Genomic DNA, 19,698 nt, shown 5'->3' with positions numbered 1-19,698 from the left:
AAACGGTCCATCGTTGCAAGCGTTTATCGTGTTGAGATTTGGATCGCCGACAAACTGCTGACATTCGACGAGGATCTATCATCCAGTTATTATGTGTTTCCAAATCAAACCACGCGCCACTGCCAGGGAGAAGGCAGTCAGATTCGTCTCTCCATTTGACTGGCACCTGTGCTACCAAGGAACCGTCTACTCCGACATCGACGGCCAAGAAGTTTGCCAGCGTTGCAGCCCGCTCGTACGAGGAACCGGAGAGGCATTCCACATCCACTCCATCCAATGGATAAGATGGATGAAAAACACCTGTGCAAACTGTAAAGGGCCACTGTTCCACACGCAACCCCCGCTGGACTGCAGCGAATGTGGGGCAAGGCTAAGCATAGTCATGGCCAAAACAATATTCAGGGACAGCCCACACCTTGAGGAACTCCGGCAATATCTGCTCCCACCGAGAGCCAACAATCCGGCGCCCTAATGCCGCTTCATCATCTGTTCTACGGCACGGTCCCCTCTCGGAAAAAACTATGCATAACTTGTACAATCTCGAATTCTGCGTGTACAACATGTATTCATGGTTGATCGACAATGTTCCTACGGTGACTGCTAAATTTATGAATTTTGCCGCTGCGGTGAAGGATAGCAACGCGAAGAATATCATGAAAGCGATCGTCGAGAGCGAATCTTTCGATCAAAGTTCACTGATCGATTGTGAACTGGCGGCTTCGTGCGCTGACATCATCGCGGCGCAAAACAGATAGGTTAAAAAATTACTGTTGTGTGTGTGTGTTTTTGTAACGATACACATTATTTTAAAATAAAATTATTCGAGAATATCTCTTTTGTACTTTATTTTATTACAAATTACATTTTTTCACTATCATAAATCTTACATATAAAATACGAGTAGAAAATACAAAATTAAAGTATATTTGTTTTAGATATCCATGAATTATGCGACGCATCCATCCCTAACCATTTTACATATACGTTATTTCCTTTCCTACGTAATATTTTTTCAACTAAGTATATGTCAGGATATTTTGTCGCACGTATCTCGTGTTCGTAAAATCCTCCGGCAATCGGTTTGCCCCTTACGTCAGCCAAGAGGTATGTGACAGGATTCGTTCGTTTCACCGCGATAATCTTGAATATTTCGGTTGACCAGTTCGGCGTGTATCCTTTGTCAAATAGGGTTTTGAACTTGCTAATGCGCACGCGATCATTGAGCTTAAATTTGGCAGGACCAGCAATCTCCATCTTGTCGTACACGGTGGACAGAAGGCGGCTGGCATTTTTACGGTTCACGTCGACGGGTCGCATACGGATGGTACGATGTTTTCGATTATTGTAGTCCTCGGTCAACGTGGGAAGCGCATCGATCCAATGATATTTTCCGCTCAACGAGAAAAATTTCCACATGCTGTTCTTCAACGTGCGATTGAAACGTTCCACGACGGATGCTTTCATAGTGCTAAACGTAGAATAATGGTTGATGTTGCGACTCCTTAGATAGTCTTGAAACGTTGTATTGTAGAATTCTTTCCCCATGTCGGTCTGCAAGTTGTTCGGGACTCTACCGTCCTGCTTCAACGCTGACGCGAAAGCTTTGCACACGTCGCTCGCATTTTTACTCTTCAAAGGAACCGCCCATGCATATTTGCTAAATACATCGATTATCGTGAGAATATATCGATGCCCTCGATTCTCTCGCGCGTATTTTTGAACTTCAACGATATCGGCTTGCCAAAGATCATCGAATCCCCGCACAACCACACGTCTACGCGGGTAAAAACGTCTCGCCGGGGCATGCAGCTCTTCCACCACGTTTTTTTTACTCATCGTCGTCGTCGTCGTTCTTCTCGCTCTCCCTTTAACCGATTATTCACTTTTCAATCGTGTCTTTCCAGTCATTAAAGCGATGACTAACAGGTACAGGAACAGGTACAGGAACAGGTACAGGTACAGGTATAGACAGGTATAGGCGGTTACAGGAACAGCTACAGACAGGTACAGGAACAGCTACAGACAGGTATAGGAACAGCTACAGACAGGTATAGGAACAGCTACAGACAGCCACAGGAACAGCTACAGACAGGTACAGACAGGTATAGGAACAGCTACAGACAGGTACAGACAGGTATAGGAACAGCTACAGACAGCCACAGACAGGTATAGGAACAGCTACAGACAGGTACAGACAGGTATAGGAACAGCTACAGACAGCCACAGACAGGTATAGGAACAGCTACAGACAGGTATAGGAACAGCTACAGACAGGTACAGACAGGTATAGGAACAGCTACAGACAGGTATAGGAACAGCTACAGACAGGTACAGACAGGTATAGGAACAGCTACAGACAGCCGCAGGAACAGCTACAGACAGCCGCAGACAGGTATAGGAACAGCTACAGACAGCCGCAGGAACAGCTACAGACAGGTATAGACAGGTATAGACAGGTACAGTATGACGATTGCACATCATATCCACGGATTTCCCTCAAGGACCGTCGACACGTTTCTTGTGTCAGACTTTATCGTTTCTTTAGCGGTCTTCAGGACTCCGATCAGCTTTTCATCCTGTTTAGCTAATATTTCAGACTTATTTCATGTCGTCCTCTTTTCACCTTCTCCTTCAAGGTCTCGTTGATATCGGTTGATTTCATATTTTCGTTTGCATCGTATGGAACACCTTGTATCGTAGCCAGTATTTCGGACTTTATCGTTTCTTGAGAGGTTTTCAGTTTTTTGACCAGTTTTTTCATGATCTCTGATTCAAGCTTCGCGTTAAGCGTGTCCACGTATACTTTGGTTGCAACGTGATCGTTTGCCTCGGGATTCGCCACGCGCCCGATCCTCATACCTTTCGCATCATACAATTTAGCATCATCGTTTAAACATATAGCGTTATCGCGCACGTAACTTTTAACAACGCCGGGATAGAAAATTGGAGAAACGTTCGACTCGCGTTTGTTCGCTTCGCGAAACACCATGCCAAATTTGTTGATAGACATTGTTTCGAGTTAGTCTTCTTCTTCTTCTCCTTCTTCTTCTTCTTCAGGTATCACCAACTCGTACCGCTCGCACAACCGTTTTACCTGCGCTGCGATCCACAGTATTCGTTGAAATATCTCATCCAGTTTTATCCTTAGACTTTGAAATCTCAAGTTCCAGCTTTCACCGTTGTCGTCGTCGTATCCTCCCGAGGATATCGTTTGATTCGTTTCGCAACAATTAAGATGAATACGCATTTTTATGAACCGTAACAATTTTATCGATTGACATTTCATTCGTCACTGACTCGACGAACGCATGCACGCGTTAATTTATAACTATACCGGCTTCGCGAAGTTCTTCGATTATCGCCATTATTTCATTGTCATGGTTGGAATGACCGGCATTCTTCGAAGCGGTTAACAATTTCAGACGATCGACGAGTTCGTTCGGATCGTCCCAATGCACGTAATCGATTGGATGGTCGGTCACGCGCATAGAAGTTGGAAGGGCAATCCCTCTCCCACTTCGCGACGAAAACAATGGTCCTATAATTTTCTTATACTTGTAACCTTTGTTTCCCTTTAGCTGATTCCCGCGTCGATGTGCTCGCGTAAGATTGAGAATTCTTTTGTACACGTTCTTATCATCCTCGGTGTACAGCCGCTCGTCGGGTATTTTATTGAATATCAATTCGTAAAGACCGTGAGTCCCCTCGTACCTTACTCCGTTAACGATGATATCGTCGTTGCTGTTCACATCGAATGTGGAATTTCCCAGCATCAGTTTATCATCGTGCAAATATACCCCGTACACGTTGTCGGAATTTGTCGTTGGACCGGTAAAAAATTTTTTTAAATACTCGCGCGCCAACGGTCCTAAATTCTCGGATAGATGTTGATTTTCCTCTTGATGAGTTTCAGGATTTTCAAAAATATCACGCATCGAAGATTCCAAAGATGCCTTGTTCGTCGGCTCCATCTCCTCGTCGTCGTCGTCGTCGTCGTCGTCGTCATCATTGTCATTGTCATCGTCATTGTCATTGTCATCGTCATTAACCCTCATTTTTTTTATAGAGGACGAGGTCGGCGGTCCTCCAACATCTGAGAATCTTCTTTTTTTTCGTGAGGGTGGAGGGGAGGGTGGTGGCGTTTCCTTGATATCTGAGAACACGTTGTCGTTCGGCTCGACAGTAGCCGTATTTTGAACTAGCTGTTTCAACGGTTCAACGATCGGTCGTAAATTCGTTTGCAAATTCTCCTCGGTCGCCATTTTCCCAACTTTCAACGCCAAATACTTTTTACGTATGGTATCGCTGGTCTTCGCTATTTCGTTTGCAATCGAAACTCGCAGCTTCTCCTTCTTTTCCTTTTGAGCCGGCATATTGCTTGGAAGCGTAAGAGAGAGATTTACAGCCACGATACACCACCGACAACCCTTACCGAGCAACTGTGCTCATTACAGTACGACAAACTCGTTAAATCCACGTCTGTAACGACCGCGATTCGCGGGACTATCTTTATCGATTACGAGAAATCCATACTTCCTTCGCCAACAATTCGCACATAACGCGCTAAACGTCTCGAACGACATATTGGTATTTACGTGATCCTGATGAATGTGACGCAAGTTCATGGTATCCTGTTTGAACAGAATCAACAGATTGGCATTGTCGCGAATTAAATGTTTAAGTATTCTCGCGTACGACTGACCCAGGTAGAAGCAATCGACGTGCGAATGTCTACCCATCGCGAAATACTCTCTCATGATATCCTGCTCGTCACACGCCACGTCGTCGAAGATGAATATCGAATCGGGTTGTGCTTCTGCGGGAGGGATTACGTCGGCATTGTCCGCGAACGCAAAGTAGCCTACATCCTCCCCCACGGATGAGAACAGTTTGCTCAAGTATTGATATTTTGACTGGTTCAGCGATTTTGAGTACACATAAACGTTTGCGAATCGTAGTCCGTTCTCGCTTTCCAGCGGGCTAATCATAACGTTCGTTTTACCGCACCCCGATGGGCCGCTTATGACGCATCGTACATTGCATGGTAACAACGATCCATGTTTACGCATCGTCTCGTCACAATCGTCGAACGCGCGACACGTTGGAACACGAATATTCAAAGATTGTCTTACAAAACGCATGATCTGATTGACTAGATGAGAGAGGGGGGATAGTATTTATACGAGAGCTCAAACATCGTCGGTATCAGTCACTCCCCACCCCCTCCAAACGTGAGGAAGTTCTTTTCTTTTAAAAAAAGAGAGAGCAGAAAAAATAGCTTATGCGCACGAATCGTTGTTTGCAACGACGTCTCGGTCCACATACGGGTAAGGGGTTTTTAAACAGAGCTATAAACGCATTACCGTTCGAATTGCATATACCTGGTTATCAATTCTGCGGTCCTGGCACGAAACTGACCGCGCGATTAGCTCGTGGGGATCGAGGAATCAATCCGTTGGATGCAGCCTGTCGCGAGCACGATATAGCGTATTCGCAGTACAAGGATCTTGAAAATCGTCACGCGGCCGATCACGTTTTGGCGAATCGCGCGCTGCATCGAGTAACGTCTGGAGACGCAACGTTGGGAGAAAAGGTGTCTGCAGCTACAGTGTTGGCAGCCATGAAAGTTAAAACGAAATTGGGCATGGGTTTGATAAAGAAAAAAGGTGAAAAGAAAAGAAAAACGACAAAACGAATTCTCCCGATCGCCAAACGCGGTGGTTTTCTGCCGTTGTTGTTGCCTGCTTTGTCAGCTATAGGAGCATTGACGGGTGGCGCCGCGGGAGTATTCAAAGCTATAAACAATGCAAAAGCTGCGAAGAAACAATTGCAAGAAGCGGAGCGACACAATCGAACCATGGAGGGTCGTGGGTTACGTCTCGCACCGTATAAGCATGGAAAAGGCTTGAAGGAGAGGAAGAAGAAAAAAAAACAACGAAGAAAGACAACACGACGACAGACGTTGAATTAATGGCCATCTGTAAAGGATTACCATACTTTCGCGGAGTTTTTATGCGTAACGATTTGCCGCTGCGTGCGTGGGTAAATGAGCGAGGTATAGTCAATCTAGATAATAGTTGTGGGCCGGGAACGCACTGGGTCGCCTATATAAAACACGGCTCGCGTGTAAAATATTTTGATAGTTTTGGAAATCTTCGACCACCGATCGAGTTGATTCGCTATTTCGGTGCGAACGCGACGATCTTATATAACCACGAACGTTTTCAAAATTATAACGAAAGCGTGTGTGGGCAATTGTGTGTGAAGTTTCTCCGAGAATAAATTCTCTGGAAAGAGTCTCTCTCTCTCTCTCTCTCTCTCTCTCTCTCTCTCTGCACGATGCATGCGAAAAAGTCATTTACGTTCACGTTGTCGGGAAGAAGCAGCGTGCTGTCGTCCAAGCACTTTCCGCCCATAGATCTGAGCAATGGCGAATACGAGCTGGGATTGCTCGATTTGCAAACTTATTACACGATACCGAACATCAGCGCCAACATTGGAAACAATCGATTCTACTTCGGCGAAAAAGATGAAGAGATCGTCATACCCGACGGTTCATACGAATTGGAAGCGATAAACGCATACTTGAAACGTGAAATATGCGCACGATATCCCCCAAAAAATGTCGATGAGTTGTCCACCACCTCTGATATCGAATATCCGCTGGTCTTACGAGCCAACACCAACACCATGAAAAGTGAAATTATAAGCAAGTATCAAATAAACTTTGCAAAGCCTTGCAACGTGGGCTCTATCCTAGGATTTTCCATGGATCGTGTTTTGCCACCGAACGCGTGGCATACATCGAATGTGCCTGTGAATATCATCAGCGTGAATATCGTACGAGTAGAATGCAACATAACCACCGGATCGTACGACAACGGTAAACTTGTTCACACGATACATGAATTCACGCCTCAGGTACCGCCAGGGTATAAATTGTCGGAAACGCCGGCGCGAGTCATTTACCTTCCGATCGTCGGACGAGTAATTGACGATTTAACGATTCGCATAGTTGATCAATCCGGACGTTTGATTGATTTTCGAGGTGAAGAAATCACGGTGCGACTACATGCGCGACGAAGCAATGCTAATTCATAACAATACAACATTCCATACGTTGAACAACAGCGCCTGCAGCAACAACAGCAAGAAACTAACCGCTGAGAAAAACGTAAAGTCATCGATTCGCAAGAAATTAACCGTGGAAAACGCCAAGTATCTACGATCTTTGGGATTTATTGTAAAAAAGTGAGAGGGAAAAAATCATGTTTGACAACATTTTGAACATCTCCGAAGCACCGATCTTCGACAATCGCATAACGAAGATTGAGCTGCACACGTACAATCCGTATGCTAACACAACGTTCGAGAACAGCGACGAGATAAGGATACCCATTCAGCAACAAGACCTGTACACGCTCCCGTGTAAAAGTTTCCTATACGTTGAGGGAAAACTTAGTTTACCGAGAAAACTCGAATTACCGACTGGATCAGGAGGAGAATCCAGCATCGATACGGCAACTCTTGAGAACAATGCCGTTGCGTTTATGTTTGAGGAAATACGCTACGAATTGAACGGTGTAGAAATCGATCGATCCAGAAATCCCGGTGCGACGACAACTCTGAAGAATTACGTGAGTCTGTCCAGAACGAGAAGCGGCGCATTGTCCAACGCTGGCTGGCTGTATGGTGATGGTGGACAGAAACAGGCTGCAACGGCCACGGCTGCGATACATTTCAACTTTTGTGTACCTATGAACATTTTATTAGGCTTCTGTGAAGATTACAAACGTGTTGTGATAAATGCTCGACACGAATTGATTTTGATTCGCTCGCGTACCGACGCGAACGCATTGTACAGTCCTTCCAACAACGCGAAACCTATTCTGGATCTGTACAAAATTCAATGGCGAATGCCACATGTTGCATTAGATGAAATACATAAGCTATCCATGTTACGTATTTTAGACAGCGACAGATCGATCGGCATGAGCTTTCGATCGTGGGATCTGTACGAATATCCTCTACTACAGACGACTACGAAGCATACATGGGCGATAAAAACAGCTCTGCAAATGGAAAAACTGCGATACGTGATATTCGCCTTGCAAACCGATCGAAAGAATAACTTAAAGAAAACAGCTACGCGATTCGATCATTGCGCATTGACAAATATTCGTCTTTACTTGAACTCGGAAACATATCCGTACGATGATTTAAATATCGATTTTGAGAAAGGTAAATACGCGTTGCTCTACGACATGTATGCAAAATTCCAAGAATCATACTATGGAAACGGTGAAGCGCTACTCAACACCATGGATTTCCTGCGATACGGTCCACTCGTCGTTCTCGATTGTTCTCGACAAAATGAAGCGCTAAAAAATGCTACGGTCGACGTGCGAATCGAATTCGAATGTCGAACCGATGTCCCCCCATCAACAACAGCCTACTGCTTAATGATACACGACCGCATCGTGGAGTACAATCTATTGACGAACATTGTTCGAAAAATTACTTAAACCGCTCTAAAAATATTTATCATTTCTCTACTTTAATTGTATTTTTATTCTATAGGAATTGTAAAAGAAGGAACTTGTAATAAAATAAAATACAAAAGAGATATTCTCGAATAACTTTATTTTTAAAATACCTTCTCGAAAAATTTTCACATACACATCCACACATACATACATACACACACACACAATTAAACTAATAATATTACCCCCTCTCCATTGACATGTTTACATTAGCGGCATTATAAATTGCTCGCTGCAGTCGCCGTATGAAGTAATAGCATAAAAAACGTCGACGATCACGGTCGCCATACGAAGTTACATCGCTGGTGTGTTTTTATCATCCGACCAGTCAACTTTGCGCATTCCCTCTCTTTTTCAACGGTAAGTACAATAAAAATTAATAAACGATGTAAAATCTAGTGAAAATACTTTCTTTATTTAGATGGATCGAATCACTCAAATCATTGACATGGACGGTTTCATTGTGGAAAAAAAATTTATATGCAAAGAATTAGCTATGATCGATGTTTGTCACGACGGCTCGTTCGAACTCTCCGAATTTCGCTTGGGGAAGAACTTTCATTGTTTATCCGACGCCGACAGAAAGTCTGCACGGTATGTCAACAATTTCATACACGGGATTCCATTTAAAGATTTCGGTTATGAAAAATATCAACAGCACGATATATTCGATGTAATTCAAAATTTTGTGTGCGATTACGCGAATCCTGTCGTAGCGTACAAAGGTGGATGTTTCGAGAGAGACATCCTTCGAAAAATGAAAATAAACTCGATAAATTTGGAAGATTTCAACTGTCCGAAATACGATGTACTAGTTCGCGATCCCGTGTATGAAATTGCTGATGACGAACCGTGTCGACTTCACTGTTGGCAACCGACAAAAAACGTCACATACCATTGCAGTCTGCGCGAAGTGCGAACATTTCGAGCATGGGTTAACAATTATAAAAACACGTAAAGTATCAGTTATAAAGACGCGACTTTGAATTTTTTCCACGTCAAAACCACAAACACCTCTTTTTACGTTTTTGATTTTTTTTTTCACACAGTGTTTCACAATGATTGCAAAATCGGAGATGGATCCCGCAGCCGTCGCAACAACCGATCACACAACACCACCCGATTATCGTCTCGAACGTGACAGACTCCAAAGTTTCCGCAACTGGCGTTACTCCCACATCGTCCAACCGGAGAAACTCGCAGCCGCTGGATTTTTCAGTCTGGACTATGAAGATAGCGTCGAATGTTTCGAATGTCGCATACGGCTGGCTCTATGGGACGAGGACGATGATCCCATGAAGGAGCATCGCGCCTGGTCGAGATTCTGCAGATACGCCAGCGGATTGAACTGCGACAACGTGCCGATCGGAGTCGATCCCGGCACAATCCCGCCAACCCCTCGTGGTGTGGATGTCTGTGGAATCGCGAAAGAATCGGCGCTCGAACGAAAATAAATTAAGAAATAAAAAACCTATATAATGAAAGTATAAAAAATTTTTACTTTTTTAAATAAATATATTATTTTAAGAAATATATGTTTTATTCTTCCTCTTCCTGCTGTAAAAAAGAAAAAAATGTTATTAAGTATTAATTTTTTATATATATAAAATTATTTTAACTTTACTCACCGGATTCTCGAACACTACCCTGACTGTCGTTATCACATTCGAATTCTCCATAGGAATATTATATGCACGCATCGCATGCAACCATCCACGCATAAACGCGGCCCTCTCTTCGTCGGAAGCAAACATCTGTTGATAATATAAAAATTGTAATATAAAATAACACTATATCAATAATATAACATATTACTTATAATATTTCTTTGTACTTACCACCAACTCCATTGCATCAGCCAGGGATACATTCTCCTCCTCCTCTACAACGATATGAGTTACTCTTTCCATCGTGACGAAAATGTTAGAATAAGAGCATCGACTGCACCCATTCTTTTATACATGTATCCCCACCCGGAAAAAGAAGTAGGGAAATCTCCACCCCCACGAAATTAAATAAGATGTTCATCGAAATCTCCGCTCGTGAGAAACCGACGGGTCCAGCCGCACGTGAGAAAAACCATTGGTCCTCGACAAATCGATGTTGAGAAAAATTTTTGGCTGGCCCTCTTACATAAATCTTTCAGAGGGGACCGTTGTATATATGTACGAAATTAAACAAGACGCTCATCGAACTCCGTTCAAATGAGTGTTTACGATAGCTGGGTGGCGATGGCAGACGGAAACAGCGATACAGTCCTCTAAGATCTTTAAGAGGGGACCGTGTCGTAGAAGATCTTTAAGAGGGGACCGTGTCGCAGAAGATCTTTAAGTGGGGACCGTGTCAGTTTAGCGCTCCACGCTTTTATTTATTGTCGCTAATGTGAAAAAAAATTATTTATCGAGCACAGTTCAAATGAGTGTTTATGATAGCTGGGTGGCGATGGCAGACGGAAACAGCGACACGGTCCTCTAAGAAGATCTTTAAGAGGGGACCGTGCCGTAGAACAGATGATGAAGCGGCATTAGGGCGCCGGATTGTTGGCTCTCGGTGGGAGCAGATATTGCCGGAGTTCCTCAAGGTGTGGGCTGTCCCTGAATATTGTTTTGGCCATGACTATGCTTAGCCTTGCCCCACATTCGCTGCAGTCCAGCGGGGGTTGCGTGTGGAACAGTGGCCCTTTACAGTTTGCACAGGTGTTTTTCATCCATCTTATCCATTGGATGGAGTGGATGTGGAATGCCTCTCCGGTTCCTCGTACGAGCGGGCTGCAATGCTGGCAAACTTCTTGGCCGTCGATGTCGGAGTAGACGGTTCCTTGGTAGCACAGGTGCCAGTCAAATGGAGAGACGAATCTGACTGCCTTCTCCCTGGCAGTGGCGCGTGGTTTGATTTGGAAACACATAATAACTGGATGATAGATCCTCGTCGAATGTCAGCAGTTTGTCGGCGATCCAAATCTCAACACGATAAACGCTTGCAACGATGGACCGTTTACGAAGACTTCGCGTTCCATCGCACCCTGTTCTTTTATTCTTACCATCCCCACCCCAACTACGATAAAAAAGATGGATGAAAATTATTGTAAATGTTACTCTTAATGAATGTTTACGACGGCTGGCTGTATGGCGATGACAGACGGAAACAGCGACACGGTCCTCTTGCACTACATCGATAAGAGGGGACCGTTGTACGAAAGTAAACAAGACGAACTCGCGAGATTAGACGTTCATCGAAATCTCCACACGTGAGAAAAACCGTTGGTCCTCGACAAATCGATGTTGAGAAAAATTATTGACTGGCCCTCTTACATAAATCTTTCAGAGGGGACCGTTGTATATATTTATGAAATTAAACAAGACGTTCATTGAACTCCGTTCAAATGAATGTTTTACGATAGCTAGATGGCGATGACTGACATAAACAGTCTTGCATGTAGAGACGTGAAAACATAAACACGTTCGGACACGTTCGTAATACCTGGAAACTGGTCTCGAATGCAATACCTGGAAACTGCCCCCCCCTCCCCCATCTTTCAAGATATGGGCTGTATTTCCCCCCCCCCTCCCCCAAAAACATGATGCAATAATTCCATTAAAAATATGACGTAATATATGCTCGTGCAATACCGCTCGGCGGTACCGCTCTCCCGTGAAGTGGCGGTACCGCTCTCCCGTGAAGTGAAAAGTGGCTTAGAACCCGCCTAGAACATCTACTAAATTGAAAAAAAGGAGAAAAGAAACTTTGTCGACAGCAAGACTCGAACCAGCGACCTACTAATTACCAGTCTTACCCCCACCGCTCTCAGCCACTGTTGTTCCTGTTATGTGTTATCGCGAACTCTTTATAACGCGAACTCTTTATGACTGGGTATAGAGATTTTCAAATGCAACTTTCTCGAAAAATCTTGAGAGTTGCGCGCTACTGCTTTGCTAAATTACATTTGGATACATCATCTTCAAATACTGCAAGTTTTTTAGGAAAATCCGGTTCTCATATACCGATTCTTTGAATAGTTTGTTGAATTTTCTATTTTCTAAAATGAAAAACCTTTCAGACACATTCTGAGGAAGTATGAATGTGGATTTCATTATTTAATTCAGAGATTCTATTCAGTAATGAAGCTTGTAAGAAATGTGTATCTTTAATAGTAATGTTTAATAATTTCCTCATGTATCTATTCTGTAAATTTGTCAATTTGTTATAAGTGAGAGAAGAAGTGGTAAAAGTGCTGAATTTATTGGTAATACTATTTCTAATGAAGTTCGGAATTATATTACTTGATCTGCATTTATAATTTCGTTTTCTCTCCTTGCATATCCATTCAAAAATCTTCAATATGAATTTAAAGAAACATTACTTTTGTCAGTAAGAAGGAGCACAGCTACATATTTGTACGATATTCTTTATATTCAAATTTCCCTCTCAGCGCAATATATTGAACCTATAGTGCGGTAACACGATCATAACGATGTTCGCGTGATCAACGGGTCACGCTACAACGGCATTCGCCACATTAGTGCGACCGTGCGACCCTCTTAAAAACAGGCAGAATAAAAATCTCTTAAAAACTAAAAAGTCCTATTGCATTGTTTTGGTCCCAAGATTTAAACAAAGACAATCCATACACGAAATATGTCTCGAACAAAAATATTCATAAAATCACCGCCCCTCACTAATGATGTACATATTTAAACTGAACGACGATCATCAAATCATTTATATATTATTCCCCACACGTCCGAATAAGTATCGCATTATGCTGGCAAGGTGTGCTGTCCAAAATCGGGCAGATTCCGAGCATGCTCAGCTTCGAGCGTCGTTCTGACAGCTCGCATGGTGCGATTACAGGCTATGCTCGATATCTGCTCAAGGCAGACCTCGCTGACTGGATAGTTAAGCGCTTCGAAGATTCATGGTTTTTCTGTGCGAGGAATGTACCTGTTGCTATATACAGATCCTTGTATCAGATGATCGCATAAGTTTGTGCCCGATTTGAAAATACAAAATGGTTAAATTTCAATTATATCAATTATATATAATTTATACTATATCATTTTTTACGAACCTGTGCAATCATCTAATACTTGTGATACTTGTGTAAAAAGTTGAATCCGCCAACCAATTCAGCGAACTAGTTGCCAAAGTGTAATGGGTGAACATTTTTTCAGGCAATACACATTTTATCACAATTATTATCTTATTGTATAATAAAGAGATAATATCTTGTAGTTTAGATTTTAGATTAACATTTTTAAGCAAAAAATTTCAATGTTTTACATGTGGCATTCAGACATTAGCGTCGTGTCTAGTTCCCTGCTGATGCTTAATCTTTGATGCCCGATTTGTTCGCACTCGTATGGTATGGGTCGTAAAGTATATTAATCAGCATTGATTAGTTTTCGGGAATGTTGCAATAAAGTGTGGCTATTTTTCGAGGATGATACAGTGAATGATGGTGGAATGGAATGTGTTTTGGAATGTATTTGCTCTCTTCGTAAAATAAGAAATCTTATTCCATTCATCTTCTTCGGTGGCGACGTTTGCTTGTTTCTTGCGGGCAACCCCTTACAGTGGCGGAATCAGCGTATCAAGATCGTTGTTAGAATTTGTATGTTTTGAAGAATTTCTAACGTAGTTTCTTGTATTCCTCGATTACTATTAGAGGCTACTAAGGATTGCACATCCTTCTGCTACAAGGATTGTGCGTCAAAACTGCACATGCTCCAATTCAGAAAACTGACGTTCATTTTGGAAGTTGTGTCCTTATTGTTTGATCCTTGGCGATTACGGCACATCCTGAACCTGAGAATCTGTCTTCTCAGCGTCAGCTATAGGAACTGATATAACATAGCTGCAACTAAGCCTGTATTATTCGAACTACACGTACAGCGCAGTTTCAGTTGTACAAACACAGGCTCGTAGAGGCTAGTTTCGTCAACCTCATTTTTTGGAATATCGTCCACTGTCATCGAAGCTGATGAAAACGTTGTTGGATCTAATCTGGAGGTGGGGTCGACAGATGTTTGTGGGTGTTCCATTACGATGTCGAATTCCGTTGCGTGAATGTGTCGAGTCTAAAGCTAAGAGGTATGCTTCGACTGGATACTTTAGATTTGTCGATTCCGATGATAGATACTGAGCTGGGATATCATTGCAACAACCGAACTCCTCCAATTGCTGGTCAAGACGTTTGAATATGTTGTCTCGCCATGGGGCGGAATCGCTGATTGTTTAGAATGTACCTCCGATTTCTTCTATGAATATCGTTTTCATTTCGGATACGTAATGTTTTATTGGAAAACAAAGGATGGACAACAGTTTTGGTCGTTCTTCAAAATAATAGATCAGTTGCTATGTCGTCTGCATCGAGTTTGTTGCGGACATAAGTGGAGCAAGCTGTTTGCTTCTCCTAATCGATTGTTCACCGCTAGATGGTGTCGTTGCGTACAAAAAGACTTCATTGCAAACGAAGAACGTTTCCTCAACGGATGAATAAAATCGCAATGCGATTGAAATTTCCGAAAAACTTTGTATGATGGAGAGAAACCAGTTTCGCATTCGTGCTCGACACATCGAGGTCTTCCATAATCGCCTGTCGGTAGTGTAAGTCGAAGTTGGCACTGAACGATGTAGTTATAATATTCTGATTCGTAACTACGTTACTGCCAGTACATTCGTCGCACTCTACAGGTCCATGTGGTTTTCCTTGAAGATCTCTCACGCACGGTGGACTTGCGGGTGTGATCGATACCGCGAATAGCGACAACACACGTGACTCGAGACGGACTAGGTAATTTGATTGGCAAGATTGTTACGATCACTGCACGATAAATTCTCCTTGCTTTCCTGAGGGCTTCTTTGGAATTTGGCTCGTAATTTTTCGGATCCCACCATGGTTTCGATAGTCGGATTCTTTTTGACTGCGTTGCGTCCACGATGGCAAACTCCCTTTTTTGCAGTTCCACCGCGTAGTCTCCCGATTTCATTGGCACTGGTTGGTTCGGAAGATTTCGGCATTTTCTGCTGCAACATCCACGATTGTTTCCAGTTCGCTTATTACCTCGTTGATTTCGTCTGAATTGATTTCATGGCCTGTGTTGTTTTTCTGGTAACGAGGGCAGCCAATTGTATTTTACAGATGTTCCATTTGAGTAGATACGAGATTTGATTAGAGAGTTATAGGTACAAGTCCAAGGTATAGGAATCTGGAGATTGGATTTGTGAACAGTATCAGGTCAGACATAATTTACTGCAACATCATATTCCCAGAATGCATCGACAATTTAGAGAAAGACAAAAGTAGAGAAGCAGCTTGGTAATCATTGGATAAAAAGACGTATGTGTATCTAAACTATTCTGATAAAATGGTATGTAAGCTTGTTCTATGTTGACCGATTAAATATACTGCAACACATTGCTAACCATATTCTTCGAAACGCTTAATTCAAACGATGTACGTATGCGTTGCAATTATATTATCAGTACTTGTACATATAAAAATGCACGGTCTTCGCGAGAACGCAAGAGATGGATGAAGATATCGAGCAGATATCGGGCACAGCCTTACAGATCTCAAGTCTGTGATAGACTGGAATCGTATAATGCCGGCAGATGGCGAGCATTATGCTGTCATTATGTCATTATGTCATTATGGCTCTGAATTTGCTCGATTTTGGACAGCACACCCTGCCAGTATAAAGCGATACCTATTCTAACGCAGATGTATGGCATTCTGCTGGCACTATTATTAGTATACTATGTGATAGCACCGCCAAGATACTGTCGGTGCTAATAGTATCTTGTGGTGTTGAGGACAGGTCGCACTAATGTGGTAGATGTTGTTAAAGTAAATTTCTGTTGTACTAATATATGTATAGCAGTTTTCCTTTTTACCGACAAAATTAATATCTATTTGTAGGATTAGGTGATTTGAGGTAAAAATCAACTCTGCGTGTCCTATGCTTGACTCAAAATACGTTCAAACACTTCATTATGATTATTTTTAATATAACAAGATTAATATAACAAAGATCTTATTGTAAACCACCCCCCCCCTCTCCACCACACGCCCCCGGGGTGTCAGGTATGCGTAACGCATTTTCACATTAAAAAAGTATAAGTTGCATAGCAAAACACAGAGAATTAAATTCGTGACCGACGTGGTCGCGAGAGGTCCCGACAAAGATTTGGTAGTTTCATCAGCATGTGATCACAGTATTATAGGTTAATAGGTTGATAATCACATCTAATTTATATCATGGATGGCGAAACATTTACAAACAACGTTAGTTACAAGATCCTCGAACCGATGATTCGTGAGCGTACATGTAATAAGGACAGATTACATGGATTATCTGTGGCAAAAACTGAAAATTAGACCCACTCACGTTAGCGATTATAGACAAGTATACTAACGTTCGGTAACATAGTTTTCGTAGTAACTAGCGATACCATAGTTTGGCGCAAGTATAATTTGCATAGCAAAACACAGAGAATTAAATTCGTGTCCGACGTGGTCGCGAGAGGTCCCGACAAAGATTTGGCAGTTTCATCAGCATGTAATCACAGTATTATAGATTACGGTGCGCACGGTCCTTTCGATGCAATTTTGGCAGGCGGCGAATTAGTTGTGTACAATGTAACAAAACACTTTTCTACTCTGATTGCCGATGTTTTGCCAAACTGGAAGATAATGAGTTGAACAAAAATCAAAAGAATACTTTCCACGGATCTCGTATTAGAGATAACGCGTTCAACATTATGGTTGTTCCGTTTGTTCAATCATTGCAAAGATGTACGTCGGAAAACAAAGGACATGGCACACCTGGGGATACGAAATACTGGACTAATGGAAGTTGAAGAGTAGAGAATATTAAGCAGACAGCCGTAGGGCAGACGATAAAGAAAAGAACCGATTTGAAACGTAGTAACAGAGCCTTCTTACGGAGGTAAGGATAAGGATAAGGATAAGGATCGAGTACTCTCAGTTATATCGTAGTATTCCTCCACAATGATACGACACAGAGCAGAACATTATAATACCAAGGTAAATCGCTGTAGTCTATCTGCGATATAGTAGGTGCTGGCTCATTGCACTCTCGATCAAATGCCTCATTCAAAGTTCCTCGTTTTGGTGTGGTTGGATGATGTACGAAGAGAGTTTACATTTAAGCTGAATTTGCGAATGTACGCTGGAAGGATTCTGAAAGAGACTTCAGAATGCTTCAAGGCGGGAAATCAATGCTCCGGCTGTTCATGTAAAAACTGTGAAAATGCTACGGATTGTGACATTTTACATTTGACGCTGAATTTGCGAATGTACGCAGGAAGTATTCTGAAAGAGACAATCGAAGCACAAGGTTGAACCAACGTTCCTGAGCGTCCTCATAGAGAATAGTTAGCAGAGAGCTGTAGTGCACAAGATAGAGAAAAGAATCTTGAAAATGAAACCAAAATCAAAACAATGACACTCGAGAATCAAAACATTATTTATTGTGTGTGTGTGTGTGTGTGTGTGTGTGTATATATGTATGTATATATATACATATATATATATATATATATATATATATGTGTGTGTAATCAAAAATGAAATAAATGAATAATCCAAAAATTATTAAGATTTCCTCCTCTCCTACTCTTATGCTTTCAATATTTAAAAAACATTGATATTATATATTGATATTATTATAACAATTCCATGCATATTTTACGCGACACAAGCGATCTCTGTTGTAAATTTCGTGAAGCGGCCAATTTAAACTGCGCGAAAGAAACGTTTGTAAGCGCAGAGAGGTATATGTACAGTCGGTCACGAAAATATTCGGACTATAGTTTTGACTATTATAGTCCGTACTTCATAAATTTATGCAATAAAAACAAAAAGAGGTTTCACGTATGTTACTATGCAGTGTGTAGTTAACATAAACATAAGATATATTTATTTACGATAAGCTATTACATAAATAATAAAAGAAAAATAGAAAGTACGCTCATTTTCATGTCACGAAAATATTCGGACACTTGCTGTACTTCTCAAGTTTCCAGGTTCCAGGAACTGACTGAACCAATGTTTGTAAACATATCATTCATACCATGTACAGGGTATGTTAGAGATCGAATATTTGTCAGTCTTGCTCAAAATTTGTGCAAAATGGGTCGGAAAAGTAAGAACACGTCGTTTGATATGCGACAATTAGTAATTTTTCATCGGGAAAAGGGGAAATCGATTCGCAAAATTGCAGATTTATTAAATATTAGTAAGAGCACAGTATGGGATATTATGCGACGTTACAAGAATGAAGATAGAATTGAATCTATCCCTCAAAGCGGACGCAAACCGATCCTCAATACTCGTGATAAACGCTCCATAATTAGGAGAATCAAATGTGATCCTCGGATAAGTGCTCCAAAGTTAGCAACTGTGAATTAGATAATGATCGTGGAATATCAGTGCATCCGGAAAACATAAGAAGAGTGTTACGATCAGAGGGCTATAATGGAAGAATAGCTCGAAGAAAGCCGTATATTAACGCGAAAAACAGGATGAAGAGACTGAATTTTGCAAAAAACTATATTTCAAAGGAAAGTCAGTGGTGGGAAGACGTAATTTTCGCGGACGAGTCCAAATTTAATATTTATGGAAGCGATGGAAGAATTAGGGTATGGCGGAAATCGAAAGAAGAATTAAATCCGAGACATTTGCAGCCGACTGTGAAACACGGTGGTGGGTCTGTGATGGTGTGGGGCTGTATTTCGGCCCATGGAGTAGGTGAATTGGTTTTTATCGACGACATCCTCGATAAGAATAGGTATCTGCACATTTTGTAAAACAATTTTAAAAAAAAGTGCTGATAATATGGGACTTCAAAGTGGGATAAAATTTTATCAGGATAACGACCCAAAGCACAAATCGCGTATTGTGCAAGAATTCTTATTCTACACTTGCAAGAATGTTCTCCAGCCACCACCGCTATCGCCAGATTTGAATCCCATTGAAAATTTATGGGATGAATTAGATCGCCGAATTCGAACAACTCCCATAAACACAAAGGACGAACTAAAAAGACGTCTGCAAGAAGAATGGCTACGTGTTGGGCAAGATTATTTAAGAAGAATAATTTGTAATATGCCAACGCGATTACGGCAC

The 19,698-nt window shown here is 41.9% G+C and overlaps 1 protein-coding gene across 1 annotated transcript in view; it reads left to right on the top strand.

The window, feature by feature from the left end:
• Positions 1 to 17,250, top strand: part of LOC143218346 (galactoside alpha-(1,2)-fucosyltransferase 1-like) — an 85,992-nt gene extending 68,742 nt beyond the window's left edge. Inside the window, 2 exon segments of the mRNA XM_076443477.1 lie at positions 16,870 to 16,952; positions 16,955 to 17,250. Of these exon segments, the coding sequence (XP_076299592.1) occupies positions 16,870 to 16,952; positions 16,955 to 17,250 (379 nt within the window).
• Positions 17,251 to 19,698: the final 2,448 nt, after the last annotated feature.

The sequence above is a fragment of the Lasioglossum baleicum genome, chromosome 19 (assembly GCF_051020765.1).
Source record: "Lasioglossum baleicum chromosome 19, iyLasBale1, whole genome shotgun sequence".
Classification (NCBI taxonomy): Eukaryota; Metazoa; Arthropoda; class Insecta; order Hymenoptera; family Halictidae; genus Lasioglossum; species Lasioglossum baleicum.
Note: the sequence above shows the minus strand (reverse complement) of the source record. Positions and strands in the feature narration are given on the sequence as shown.